Source organism: Dasypus novemcinctus, chromosome 20, assembly GCF_030445035.2.
Source record: "Dasypus novemcinctus isolate mDasNov1 chromosome 20, mDasNov1.1.hap2, whole genome shotgun sequence".
Taxonomy (NCBI): Eukaryota; Metazoa; Chordata; class Mammalia; order Cingulata; family Dasypodidae; genus Dasypus; species Dasypus novemcinctus.
Window position 1 is genome coordinate 15,288,228 of NC_080692.1, and position 12,625 is coordinate 15,300,852.

The following is a 12,625-nucleotide window of genomic DNA, read 5'->3' on the forward strand; positions in this document are numbered from 1 at the left end:
GGGTTGGATGCAAAGTTCCCTTTCCACTACAGAAGCTGAGTAGTCCACACACTGCCCTAGCTCCTCTGTAACAACACCAAGGACTGAATTGGGCTCTACTGTCACAGAGATGCAATGGCCACGCAGAATTGTTTCCTGGTGAAGGTAGCAGCCTCCAGGCCCTTTGGGAAAGCAAAAGTTTCAGCACCTGCATTGGCCTCCAGTGCCAGGGCTGAGGTGGCAGTGAGATGAGGTAACTCTGCAGGGTTCAATGCAGGGACAATGGTCTGACAGCTCTCTCCACAGCCACCCAGACCATGGCTTAGTGGATCTCTTGCTGATTTTCTCAGCACTGTTCAATTTCTTTTTTTTTTTTTCCTCTAGGTCCTATCTGCCTAAACAAATTCTGCTTAGCAGCTGTTTCCTACTTCCAGGTCTTTCCTATCTGACCTCTCTCACCTAAGGTGCTCTTTGCAGGTCTGGTATATCACTCACCACTGCTGATAGATCAGACTACTTTCAATCCGTACTTGCTCTTAGAAACTTCTCTTTGGTCCAGGGGAAAGGATGTGGATATAGATTCTAACTCCAATTTACCAGAATGTATGACCTTGGGAATGTAATTTAACCTCTCGAAGCCCCAATCTTTTCTCCTTTAAATTGGGCTAATAAAAGAAGCTACTGCACTCAATTGTTTGGAGGTGCCAATGGGTGAATGTAATGCATGGTAAACATGTTACCTGGTCTCAGCACATATGAGTTTACATTCAGCGAGAGCTGTGCTTCTATCATTGGAGTCCTCCAAACCAGCGCCTTTGGGATATGCAATGAATGGGCTTTGAGGTGAGACTAGCTCAGTTGGTGACAAAGGGAGATCTTTACCTGAGGCTGGCGGGGTCACGTGTGATCAGTTTCCAGGGATGTCATTCCGTTGATGCTCCAGAGGGCCACCCAAGATGCCCTGGGCCCTCCTAATATTTAGCTTTCAGATGTTTCCTCTCCTTCTGCCCAAGAGCCTGACTCCTCTTCCCTCCCCGGTGATTCTGAAGCACACTGGGAAGAAATGAAGGACCTGGAGAAAGTGTTAGAGTGAGTGAGAATGAGTCCTTCCTGGACTGGTGCCGTACAAGGGAGGGAAACACTGCCGTCCTTCCCAGTTCTAGATCAAGTTCATCTCCTCTGCACACCCCTGACCACTCTCACCCCATTCCACCCAGCACCCAGCACCTTGCCTTGTGCATAACAGGAGGGGCTCAGTGAAGGGTTTTGACCACTGCTCCAGGCCCCGTTCCCCATCTCCTCTGGCCCACCCCAGGCTTCTTACAACCTGGTTCCTATAGAAAAGAACCTCAGAAAAACAATATGAGGAGGTTGGCAGGTGGGTTGGGCCCAGAGATCTCTTTTGTGTGTGTGTGGGAGAAACTCCTATTTGTCATCGTTTCCATCACCATCTGCAGTATCTACCCTCGATGTGAGTTTTAATTTTAAATTTTCTCCAGGGAGAACAGGGGGATCATTTTTTAGCTGGCTGGTTTGGGGAGCCTTTGAATGGGCCCATGGAATCTGTGAAGATAAACAGAAGCCAGTGGGGCTGGGCTGGGTTTGATTTAAAATTGGAAACACAGGAGTCAGAGGAGCGGCTTTTTATAGATCTGTAAGGCCCTGGAGCCCTGCACGCTGATTTATGAGGAAGTTTGGTGAAAGCACATGAAAGCTGAGGTGATATTTATAAATTCCTTCTCCCAAGGCTGGATGGAATGTTCTTCTGAGCTGCAGTCGAATACCACCTTTTTTGGGGGCATGAGGGGAGGTTGTTTAAATCCAATTATTCAGTGACTGAAAGGCCAAAGAAATGTTAGGCAGAAGCTACCGCCTCCAAGCCCCTGTCAGGGAGGGACAGGAGGAGAGGAGAAAGCGTTTCTCTGCAGGCCTGGAGTCCTCCCTCACCTTCTCCTGCTCTTCCTTCAGATCAACGCAGATTTGGTGCCTGCTGACCGCTCTATCTGCCTTGGTGTCTGAGAGCAGGGCACGCTCCGTAGAGGCACGGGCCAGCGTGTGGAGGGCCGAGAGGAAAAGAAGGAAAAACGGAGGGAGAGGAGGCTGAAGGCATTCGTGGTTGTGCCCGAGGCGGCCCTGAATCCTGAGGCTATTTTGTAATAGGACGCACTGCCCGGGGAAACTCAAAGCAGCCGGTGCATGGTGCACAGCTGTGGCTCGGTGGAGGCAGTGGCGAGCCTGTGCTGCAGCCACTCGCACCCCCAGGGAGCCTCGCACCCGTGGCCCAGGCGGATCTCGGCTCCCTTGGGTGGACACGCCTCCACAGAGGTTGGAGAATGAGAGAGCGCCACCCCACTCTAGGGGGAGAGGACCTGGCCATGTGCCTCAGCGGGACACACTCACTGTGGCCGGGGCTGAGAACCTTCTTGCTTAAACGAGAAAGGATGGAAGAAATTAAAAAAAAAAAATTGTATTCAGGAATGTTAAGCCAAAGGGAGGGAAGAGGCGTGTTCGGCTTTTCCGTGAGGCCCTTGCATCCTCCCATCTCCCATCTGTGTTAAAAAGAGAATCCTCTATTCCACGCGTCTGCTTCTGAGGCTTCCAGAAGTGTCGTCCTCCCTGCCTGTTGTGGGCATAAGGCCGGAACAGACCAGGTGACGGTTTGAAGGGCCATGTTGTATCTGGGGTGGTGGGGAAGGTGGCCCATCGGCCCAGCCTGCCCTGACGCCCCTCCCACAGCCCTGATTTCTGGGGCTATCACCTGGCACCCTAAGGGAGGACCAGGGGATTGTCAGCTTCAAGCTGAGAGCCAAGTGGGCGAGGCCATTCCACAGCACCTCTGATGTCCCTGCTCTGGCACAAAGACTGTCTCCATGAAAGACTCCTAAAGCCTTTTAAACCTCAGCAATGGGTGGCTCCAGGAGAATGCACGGGATTATAAAAAGAAGACCTGCTTCGGCTACATTGCCAGGGGCTTGGGTGGAAAATACATAAAGAAACCTTCGTCCCCTTCCCGCTGAAGCATGAGCAGCTCGTAAGGGCCCGGATATTTGGGAAAGCCTCATTAATGAAAAGGGGATTCACTGTCAAATCTCCAGCCAGGAAAGAAGATCCTCGAAGCCACCCCTTTCCCTGACCCCCATTTCTTTCCTTCCTGCAGCATGGAGGAAGCATCTTATAACAGATGCTGAGATCTGACGTGCATTTGGCCCCGGAGGGGATGTCGCTGTTTCTTTTGGCAGGTGGGACGATACCTCACGTCTGAAACTCTGCAGTGTCTGGTTTGGCTCCTCTGCTCGCAGGCATCCCGGGGGAGCTGCTGCTAATGACGTCTGGACACTTTCCCAGATGAGGCTCATCCTCAGATGTCCAACCTGTCCTGGCTGTTGAGGCTGCAGAAGAATTAGGTCAAATGGGCCCAGTGTAAAAGGCCTTGCTATCTGAGCACAGAAGTCCCCTCTTCTACCACCGGGCAGGAGGCTGTTCAATCACACCTGCTTTGGGGCCAGTTCTCACCTGAGTTCTTGCCATTGGGTGTCCCTTCGAAAATCAAGTTTCAAGATGGCCCACGAGAGGCTGTTTCCTGCGAGAGGCCTGTGTTCTGCGAGTCTTTTCCCTGGGGTTATTTACAGGGGTGGGAATATATTTCTAAGCCTCGTGAAGTGTCAGAGCTGGAAGGGACCCTTAAAAAAAGAGGAGCTGGGAGTAAAAGGAGCTGTCATTAATGTAGCACCTCCTGCATGCCAGGTGTGTTAAAAATATTGACTCTAACTCTTGCAAATGCTTGAGAGAGGTACTATTTGTCCTCATCAGGGCACAGTGGAGGCCAAGGGGAGCTGGGGAGAAGATATAGCTCAGTGGTCAAGAGTATGGACTTGCATGCTAACCCCAGCTCTGCCACTTACCAGCTGTTGTGACATTGTGCTTATTTCTCTGTGTCTTAGTCTCAGGGGACCTAATAATAGTAGCCAACCATGGGGCAGTGCTGAGTTCATACGCAGGCAAGCAGCTTAGAGCTGTGGCTAGCCCACGGGAAGGACTGCGTAAATGTCGCGGAGAGGTTAAGTGATTCCAGCACAGTTGTGGCCAGGATTGGAATCCCAGCCTGCCCAGCTTGGGAGCCCATGTTCTTTGTTTCACATGTGAGGAAACACGGGTTGGGTGAGGGTGGTGGTTATGGAGTGCAAGGAGAAAGGATCTGTGCAAAATCAGCCTGGGGATCGTGTCTGAACACCACCCCCCCCACCCCCGTCTGGTGTGCATTCCACGAAACACTGCCTTCCTTTTAAACTAAAACGGATCCCTGATAGACCCTTCAGACTCTGCATTATCTACATTCCGGGAGAATGCTGGCCTAGCCATCTAGAAAATGCTTTTGTCCCACGCATACTGCGTCTGCGCTCAGCACCCTCCAGCACCTTGCTTTCTCCTAATCCCAGAGCATTTCGCAACAACCAGAGCGCGAATGCAGGAGAAATGAAAATAGTGATCAGGGTCTCTTTCTGATTGTAATCAGCTTAGATCTTTAGGGGCTCAGGATTTTTAGTCACTTTTTTGCTGCCTACTTACCCCTTTTATTTAAAAATAAATATTTGAGATTTACTTTATCCAGACTTTTCTCTTTTCACTATACCCACGGATATCAGATTTCATTGCATTTTCAAAAAGCCCCCGAATGGAGATTTCTACCACGTTTAAACCTGAATCTAACAAAGGATGATTTTTATCAGAACTGGGGAGGGGAGGGAGTGGGGGAGGAAAGAGAGAGAAACAAAATGAAATAGAAAACGAGCTTTTTATTTATTCCCCTGCAGCTTCCCTCTCCCTTTCATTCAAATTTCCCTCCATTCAGTTTAATGCAAACATATTACAACTGACCCCAGTTTTACTCCCAGTCTCAAAAGATGAGTCACAGAGATTTCCCGAATGGAACCTGCCAGTGCCTTCGGCAGGAAAGTGATGGTTCACGGGAGACCTGACTTCAGCCATCAAAGTGTCCATACCCTCCCCTCGCTGCAGCGCCAAGACTTCTCCCACCCTCCCGAATCCAAATGTGCCACAGCAGGTGAATGAAGGCTTCAGCCACCAGAAGCTCCAGGAACTCAGGCGTGGACCGAGGCTGGCAGCTACCTCGCCCACGTGGTGCGAGCCCTTTGGAGGGCGTGCCCCGCGAGCTCTCGGGGGCTGCACTGCACACATCTGGATGAAGCGCAGAGCCAGCGCCAACTTTCCTGGGTCCTTTCACTCATTGCCCCCAGAGACGGTGGTCCTTGGTGGCAAAGATTTTGCTCGTGGCTGGGGCTGGGAGCCTTCTGAATGAAAGAAGGTGAGGGAGGAGGTGTCAGGAAGGAGGCTGTGAAGGTGAGATGCGTGAGGGGGGTGCCAATTCTACTGGCCAGAGAGGAAAACCGTGCCCCGAGGAAGCTCTAGGAAAGGAGGAAGGGAAAGGACTGAGGATCTCGCAGCAGTGAGAGGCAGCCACGCCCCAGGCGAGCCAGGGAGCGGCACCCGTGCGGGCTGGGGCACCGCCGCCCCCGGCTCACTTGGACACCAGCATGCGCACAAACTCCTCGTAGTTCACCTGCCCGTCGCCGTCCGCGTCGGCCGCCTGGATCATCTCGTCCACCTCCTCCTCGCTCAGCTTCTCGCCCAGCCTGGTCATCACGTGCCGGAGCTCGGCGGCGCTGACGAAGCCGTTGCCATCCTTGTCGAAGACGCGGAAGGCCTGCCGGATGTCCTCCTCGCCGTCCGCGTCGCGCATCTTCTTGGCCATCAGGCCCAGGAACTCGGGGAAGGCCACGGTGCCGCTGCCGTCCGCGTCGACCTGGCGGACCATGTCGCGGAGCTCGGCCTCGGTGGGGTTCTGGCCCAGGGACCGCATGACGGTGCCCAGCTCCCGCGCGGTGATGGTGCCGTCCCCGTCCTTGTCGAACAGCGAGAAGGCCTCCTTGAACTCGGCCAGCTGCTCCTGCGTCAGCTGCTCCGCCATGCCGCGCCGGGGGGGTGGCCGGGGACGCCCCCTGCCCGCCGGCCGCGGGACCCCGAAGGGACAGGTGGAGACCCCGGGGGTGGCGGCTCTCGGCTTGCCGGGGCTGGCTGCAAGTGCCGGCGCTTAAGAAGGAGCGGCGCCCTCCCCGGCTGGGGCTGCGCGGGGGCCTCCCCGCCCTGCGCTCGCCCGAAGGCCAGGGCCTGTTGAGACAGGAGCGCAGCGGCAGCCACCGGCTCGGCCGGCCAGCTGAGCTGGCGCCAAGCTTTCTGCGTGGGAAAGGCAGCCGGATTTGCACCCTGGCATCCTACAAAGCCGAGAGGACCCACCTGCAATACCGCCTCTCGTTAAGGGCGTGGTGGACGAGATCCAGGCATTGGAGAGAAATTAAGTTTGGGTGTTTTCCTCTATGAGTTTTCCCTTTTCCCTCCTTCCTCCTCAGTCTTCCACTTGTCCCCCCATCTCCCATCCTTCGCTCAATTAAACGACCTTCCTGTGTCCTTTCTTCCCTGTAGGTGAGGTCTCTTGGCAGGGTGAAAAGAAGCTACACTGGCCTGAAAGGAACTTCCCTTCCTGGACTTTGGTATCCAAGGCTTTGGAGGGTTTTCAGAAAAGGGAAAAAAAATTTTTTTCAGGTGGAAACAGTGCATCTTTTTGTCTTCAGAATAATCGCGAATGCAGGAGGCTTTCCTCCAACCCACTTGTTTAATTATTCATTCACAAATATTTACTGAGGAGCAACCAGGTACAGGTCCTGTTCTAAGAGCAGACAGAAGCTTGCTGTCCTCATGAAGCTGCTATCTCATTGGCGAGACAGCTGGTTAGCAAGTTAGCTAAGAAACCAGAACAAAATAATTACAGATTTTTGATAAACGCTGTAAAGGAAGTAGAAAGGGTGAGCATGGAGAGAACCCTGAGAGGCTGCTCTCAGAGGTTCAGTTAAGGGAGTCCACTAGGCAGAGGTGGCTCTTGAAGGTGACCTCAAGGAGGACAAGGGGCAGCTGTGGGTAGGGCAAAGTCAGGGGTGAGGGGATGGTCCAGATATTGAAAGGGAGAGGCAGGGGAGAACTCCCAGGACAGGGCGGGGAATTAAAATGTTGAGTCTCCTGTAATGGGGCATCCCTGGACGTTTTAAACAAGGGCCGTTCTGAAGGGGTTGGTGGTGGAGGAGCCAGAGCTGAAGCAGTAGGAGTCCCTAGGGAAAGATACCCTTCAGAAAGAAGAGTTCACCCAGCTCACAGACTCAGCTTCCCATCTCAGGAGAAGCCTGCAGAAACTACCACCCGTGGAGGGAGAAGTTGCTTTGTCTGTGGGAATCCAAGAAAATCCAAACAGGGAGAGAAACAAGATGACTACCCTTTATTTGTTTTGTTGTGGGAGGTTGTTGAGGAAGGGTAAAGGGTGTGGATGGGAAATATGTTTTATTTATGAGGACCTGGAGCAGGGGTTCTTAACCTTTTTTTTTCCCCAAGGACCCCTTTGCTTGTCCAGTGACAATCGTGGACCCCTTACTAAGCCCTCACTATACTGTGTATTATTTAATAAATATATCACACCTGCACCAACACATCCCCACAAGAATAATGGTTTTCTGAATTTCAATTCAAGCTCACAGACCCCTGGTTAAAAACCCCTGACCTAGATTCACAGGGAGCATAGCTTGAGATATAGTTTTTCCTTCTCTGAATTTTCTGAATTTCCCTTCTTTGTTTGAAGGAGGTCTGTGATAAACAGAGTGTCTTGGTTTCCTGCTATAACAAAAACCATCCAATGGATTGGTTTAAACAAAAGCTCATGGTTTTGGGTGGCAGACTTGGCCCAGTGGTTAGGGCGTCCGTCTACCACATGGGAGGTCCGCGGTTCAAACCTCGGGCCTCCTCGACCCGTGTGCAGCTGGCCCATGCGCACTGCTGATGCGCACAAGGAGTGCCCCGCCACGCAGGGGTGTCCCCCACGTAGGGGAGCCCCACGCTCAAGGAGTGCGCCCTGGAAGGAGAGCCACCCAGCGCGAAAGGAAGTACAGCCTGCCCAGGAATGGCACTGCACACACAGAGAGCTGACACAACAAACGATGCAACAAAAAGAAACATAGATTCCCGTGCTGCTGACAACAACAGAAGCAGACAAAGAAGACGCAGCAAATAGACACAGAGAACAGACAACCGGGGTGGGGGGCAGGGGGGAGAAGGGGACAGAAATAAATCTTTAAAAAAAAAAAAAAGCCCATGGTTTTGAGGTTAGAAAGCCAAAATCCAGGCAGCAGCAAGGCCCTGCTTTCTCCCTGAAGACGGTGGCCTCCTGGAGCCAGTGAGCCTTGTCAAGTGACAGTGCACATGGCAGCATCTTCTCTTTGCACCTCCAAGGTCTAATGACTCCTGGCTTCTTCCCATGCCTTTTTTCTCTGTCTGAATTTCATTCTGTTTACAAAGGACTGCAGTAGTCCAAATTAAGACTCAGTCTGTAAAGCGATTATGTCAAATACCATTAATTGTACACTCCAGATGGATTGTATGCTTTACTAATAAGTATCAATAAAATTGACTTGTTTTTTAAAAAAGACCAATCTGATTCAGTTGTCTACACCTCAACTAAAGTAACATCCTCAAGAGATGGCATCTATAAGGGGTCCACACCCACAGGAATGGATCAAGATCAAGAGCATGCTTTTCTGTGGTTCATAACTCGGTCCCTAACTGGGAGGAAATAGAAGTTACCTGAAGAACGATTTCGTTTCTGCTCTTCTGTTCCCATAAGCCTCGCCCTGGGGGTTTGGGCAGGAGGAAGGAGAAGGGTAGTTTTGCCTTGGCAGGAAGAGGAAGGTTGAAGAGTCTTTCCTTCCTCACCCGCTGCCCCCCCAATACTCTTTTCCTTGAGAAGAGAAGTTTGGGGAGCCCAGGGCAGCAGGACCTCAGGACCGGCAGCCATTCTCCAGAGAGGGTGGGGCACCCAAGTGGATGCAGCCATAGGGGGCAGCCCCAGGAAAGGTTCCTGCAGCCCAGAGGTTAGTGGAAGAGGCAAGAGACCACAGACAGTTAAGAAGGCACTTTATGACCAATTGTTCCCGCCTCTCCTCCCCCCACTCCCGATTTTTTCTTTTTTTTAGATTTTTCTTCGCATACTGGTAGGGAAGGGACTTAAAAAACAAGCTCATTTATAGATCTTCCTGAGGCCTGATTTCTTTTCCACCTGTGTTTGTGGGCTGAGAGTCATATCCTCTCTACCCGTTACAGCTCAGTTCACAATGGGGCTTTGGGAAAAGGCATGGCTTTGCTGGGGGTAGCTCCAGCACTTGCTGGATATTCTCAGCTCTCTTTTGTGGATGGGGAAACCAGGCAAAGGCTACACGCAGGCTCAGGGTCACCCAGTGAGCTAGAAATAAAGGTCATTTTTTTTTTCCCCCAGTTCTAGGACATGGGGACATTTCTGTCACCTCTTGAGAAGGACTCTTGACTGTGCACTGGAACCAGATGCCTCAGCATTAGAACTGTGGCCCCCAAAGCGCTTTAAAAATGTGTGAAGATTTACAGTTCATATCATCCAAATATCCAGTAATAGGGGATTGGTTAAATACCTTATTTTTTCATTCCTACCATGAAATAATATGTAGTCTTTAAATAAAGTGATGATGTAGATATGGAAAGATGTTCTTTTTTTTTTTTTTTTGGTTTTTATAAAGGGTATTTATTTGGAGTAGGAGCTACAGATACCAGGCCATAAAGCATAAGTTGCTTCCCTCACCAAAGGCTTTTTGGAGCAAGATGGCTGCTGACGTCTGCAAGGGTTCAGGCTTCCTGGGTTCCTACGTTCCTGGGGCTTGCTTTTCTCTGGGCTCAAGGTTCCTTCCTTCCTGAGGCTAGCTTCTCTTTCCTCTGCGTGCTGGTTTCCTGGGGCTCCAGTTTAAGTTTTCAGCATCAAATTTCAACATCAAAACTCCAATATCAGAAACCCCTCAACTCTGTTCTTTGCCATGCCTTTTCTTTGCCATACCCTAATCATAACTCAATCATGACCAGGTACAGATCAGATCACAAGCATAATCTAATATTTCTTTTCTTTTCAGAATTCATCAATTATATCAAACTGCTACAAACTCAATTGTCCATTAGTGGAAAAATGGATAATCAATGCATGGTAAATACACACAATGGGATACTATTCAGCTGTGGAAAGGAATGAAGTTCTGATATATGCAACAACATGGGTGAACCTTGAAGACATCATGCTGAGTGAAGTAGCCAGACACAGAAGGACAAATATTGTATGATCCCACTGATATAAAGTAATTAGAATAATCAAATTCATAGAGTCAGAAACTAGAATTCAGACTGACAGGGGCTGAAGTGGGGGTAGGGAATGAAGACTTCATGCTTAATTGGTACAGAGTTTCTGTTGGGGTGATGGAAAATTTTTGCTAATAGAGCACAACATTGTGAATGTAATTAACACCACTGAATTATATCTCTGAATGTGGTTGAAAGGGGAAATTTTTAATTGGATATAGCTTATGTGACTAAAAAGAAAAAAATGTCTGAACAACACAAACCATGAGCCCCAATGTAAACTATGGACTGTAATTAATAATGTAATTATAATAATATTGTCACACTAATAGTTTCAAAGTTACCACACTAGTGCAAAGTGTTACTAATCGGGAAAACAAGTATGTGAGGGAAGGCTATAAGGGAACTCTTGTTTTCTGCATGATTATTTTTGCTAACCTAACCTTCTCCAATAAAAAAGAAGAAAAAATCCAGATCAATACAAACAATAGCAACAACAATGAAGGCCTTCATATAAGAAAGTTAATTCCAGAGATGTCAGTAGTTGTGACAGAAAATAACAACAACAACAAAACCTTGGTGATTAACTCAGGACTTCAGTTATATAAATTATAGATCATCCAGTGAAATATCAGGCAACCACAAACACATACAAAATGTATTGAGAAGATTTAGCCACATACGGTTAAGTGGGTAAAGCAGGTACAAGCAATATGTGGAATATGAGCTGTCCGTTTTGTATTAAAAATTAATGTATAGAAAAAAACTAAAATAGTAGCAATGGTTTCCAATAAATGGTGAAATGATGTGTGATGTTTCTAATTTATCTAAAATGAAGATGAAATATTTTTATAGTAAAGAAAAAAAAAACGTTAAAAACAACCTTCAGAAAGCAGCCCACAGCCCTGCATGTGCGTCTGTACACCTGCACTGCTCTCATTATGAGAGACCACACACTGTCATGCCAGCAGCACAACACACACGACATGAGTCAGCTGGGGAGGAGCTCTGGAGGGTGAGGCGTGGCGTCACTCCTGGAAGGTGTCTTTCATGAAAGGCTGTGGGGACGCTTTCTGTCTCTCTTAGTTCCAGGATCCATCTATCCACCTCTGCCTCTCTGAGTCTCTCTCTCATCTTTCTTTCTTTTTTTAGATCTATCTAACTATCTATCTATCTATCTATGTATCTATCTATCTATCTATCTATCTATCTATCTATCTATCTATCTATCTATCTCTCTATCTATCTACCTACCTACCTACCTACCTACTTTTCTCCCCTTCTTTCCCCCACTCTGTTGTCTGCTCTCTGTGTCCATTTGCTGTGTGTTCTTCTGTGACCGCTTCTATCCTTATCAGCGGCACCGGGAATCTGTGTTTCTCTTTGTTGCGTCATCTTGTGGTGTCAGCTCTCCGTGTGCGCAGCGCCATTCCTGGGCAGGCTGGACTTTCTCTCACGCTGGGCGGCTCTCCTTACGAAGCGCACTCCTTGCGCGCGGGGCTCCCCTACGCGGGGGACACCCCTGCGTGGCACAGCACTCCTTGCGCACATCAGCACTGCGCATGGGCCAGCTCCACACGGGTCAAGGAGGCCCGGGGTTTGAACCACGGACCTCCCCTGTGATCATCCATTGAGCCAAGTTCGCTTCCCTTTCTCATCTTCGTATTTCCCGAGACCTCATATGTGGGAGACAGGTACTCAACCACTGAGCTACATTGGCTTTCCAGTGTGGCTCTTTTTTTAGTCTTTTTTTAACTTTTAATCTTAAACAATTTCAAAATTATAGGACAGTTGTAAAATAATACAATACCTGTACAGAGAACTCCAACATACCCCCATGCAGATACCCAAAGCCACCAACTTTGAACATTTTATCACATTTGCCATATTCTTCTTCTATCTATCTATCTATCTATCTATCTATCTATCTATCTATCTATCTATCTATCTATCTATCTATCTATCTATCTATCTATCTATCTATTTATCTATCTATTTTTTTTTAATTTTTTTATTTTTTATTGACTTTGTAATAATATTACATTAAAAATATATATGTGAGGTCCCATTCAACCCCACCCCCCCACCCCCCCTCTCCCCCCCCCCAACAACACTCGTTCCCATCATCATGACACATCCATTGGATTTGGTAAGTACATCTTTGGGCACCTCTGCACCTCATATACATTGGTTCACATCATGGCCCATACTCTCCTCTATTCCATCATGTAGGCCCTGTGAGGATTTACAATGTCCGGTGATTACCTCTGAAGCACCATCCAGGGCAGCTCCATGTCCCGAAGACGCCTCCACCTCTCATCTCTTCCTGCCTTTCCCCATACCCTTTGTCCATTATGTCCACTTTTCCCAATCCAATGCCACC

General features: G+C 49.1%; 1 protein-coding gene across 1 annotated transcript; it reads right to left on the bottom strand.

Moving 5' to 3' along the window:
* Positions 1-4,752: 4,752 nt before the first annotated feature.
* Positions 4,753-6,165, bottom strand: LOC101437415 (calmodulin-like protein 3). The gene has a single exon (XM_004477374.5). It carries the CDS (start codon positions 5,963-5,965, stop codon positions 5,516-5,518), a length of 450 nt encoding a protein of 149 aa, XP_004477431.1. The 5' UTR covers positions 5,966-6,165; the 3' UTR covers positions 4,753-5,515.
* Between the last annotated feature and the right edge of the window lie 6,460 nt (positions 6,166-12,625).